The sequence below is a fragment of the Colobus angolensis genome, unplaced genomic scaffold (assembly GCF_000951035.1).
Source record: "Colobus angolensis palliatus isolate OR3802 unplaced genomic scaffold, Cang.pa_1.0 Scaffold67, whole genome shotgun sequence".
Classification (NCBI taxonomy): domain Eukaryota; kingdom Metazoa; phylum Chordata; class Mammalia; order Primates; family Cercopithecidae; genus Colobus; species Colobus angolensis.
This window is the reverse complement of record NW_012120376.1, coordinates 7635256-7636939: the sequence shown is the minus strand read 5'-3', so window position 1 is coordinate 7636939 and position 1684 is coordinate 7635256. Positions and strand designations below refer to the sequence as shown.

General features: G+C 49.6%; 1 protein-coding gene across 1 annotated transcript in view; it reads right to left on the bottom strand.

The window, feature by feature from the left end:
- Window positions 1-233: 233 nt before the first annotated feature.
- Window positions 234-1684, bottom strand: part of SMARCC2 (SWI/SNF related, matrix associated, actin dependent regulator of chromatin, subfamily c, member 2) — a 27553-nt gene continuing 26102 nt past the window's right edge. The window contains exon 25 of the mRNA XM_011926207.1: window positions 234-738. Within this exon, the coding sequence (XP_011781597.1) occupies window positions 346-738 (393 nt within the window). The 3' untranslated portion in view covers window positions 234-345. The remainder of the gene's footprint in view (window positions 739-1684) is intronic.

Below are 1684 nucleotides of genomic sequence, written 5' to 3'. Positions count from 1 at the left end.
ATGGTCTCGATCTCCTGACCTCATGATCCGCCCGTCTCGGCCTCCCAAAGTGCTGGGATTACAGGCTTGAGCCACCGCGCCCGGCCAGAATAACTCACTTTTACAAACAAGGATAATCTAGCCATTCCTTGGCACTGTCTTCCCTTTTTCTGACACTAGAGTAAGTGAACAAAATTCCAAAGCTCTCGAGTTTGGGGAAGGATTCCTGCTGGTTTAGGGGCCTAAGAGAGATAGGTCCATCTATAGAAATTAAGGCTAACCTCATCTCCAGAGTCATCTTGTATTCCCTTTGAGGGAAACTGAGACATTCACCTGGATTCTTCTAGTCAACAAAAGTTCTGGAACCTAACACTTACCATGGGGTCCAGGGGGGGGAACCCCTGGTGGGACTGCCCCAGGCTGGGGGGCTCCAGCTGGTTGCTGCTGCTGTGGCCCTGCAGTTGACCCTGCCTGCCCAATCTGTTCAGAAGGGCCCAAGCTTCCTGGAGGGGCCCCACTGCCAGCAGGAGCAGGGACTACAGAGGCTGGAGCCACAGCCAAGCCATGGACTGCGGGTGGCCCAGCAGCCCCTGTCGGGGGGATAGGCTGGGAGCCTGGGGGCAGGGCTGGCGGTGGCTGCTGCTGCTGTTGGTGCATCTGTTGGAAGTGCTGCTGCCGAGCCCGCATCTCCGCATACTTCAGCTGCTCCATGTGGAAGGCTTGTCTGTCGGCCAGGAGCTGCTGCCTCTGATACTCCAGCTGCCAGTGCCAATTGAGTATTGTTATCCAATTTTCAGCAGATCCCAAAGGCAAATGCCTTGACCCCTGCTTTGTCTTCTTCTGAAAGATCCTGCCTCTCAATCAGAAGGTTCCCAAAATCTACATCTTGCGCTTGTGCCTCCTCTGTCCTCCCCACCCCACTTCGTGCAAATTCCCATGACCTTTATGTCTCCTGGGTGCCTACATGGTTTCTTATTGCAATGACTTTAACCTGGTCCCAGTTCACTTCAGCTACAAAGCTCTGAACTTGCCATTACCTTGTTTTGGAAAATGCTTCCAGTTCCTTTTGTCAACTCAAGTTCTTTTCTTACTTCAAAATTCACTAAAAACTCACTGTTCTCAGGAAGCTATCCCAGATCAATTCATTTGCCTCTGAGCTTTAATTTTATGATCTCAGGACTTAGAAACTTGATGTGCAATCTCTCTTTTTTTTTTTTTTGAGACTGAGTCTCACTCTGTTGCCCAGGCTGGAGTACAGTGGTGTGATCTCACTGCAACCTCCGCCTCCCTGGTTCAAGCAATTCTCCTGCCTCGGCCTCCCGAGTAGCTGGGATTACAGGTGTGCACCAGCATGCCACGCTAATTTTTTGCATTTTTTATTCTTTAGTAGAGACACGGTTTCACCGTGTTAGCCAGGATGGTCTCGATCTCCTGACCTTGTGATCCACCCGCCTCAGCCTCCCAAAGTGCTGGAATTACAGGCATGAGCCACCATGCCCGGCCGATGTGCAATCTCTTAACGTGAACTTGTCAGATACTTTAAACCTTCTTAACTGTTTCTGATGTCTCCATATTGTATATTCATTTGATGTCTCTCATTAAACCTTAAGTTCTCTGAGATCCCTGTCTTTTATTTCTTTTTTTTTTTTTTTTGAGATAGGGTCTCACTCTGTCAACCAGGCTGGAGTGCAATGGTGCAAACATG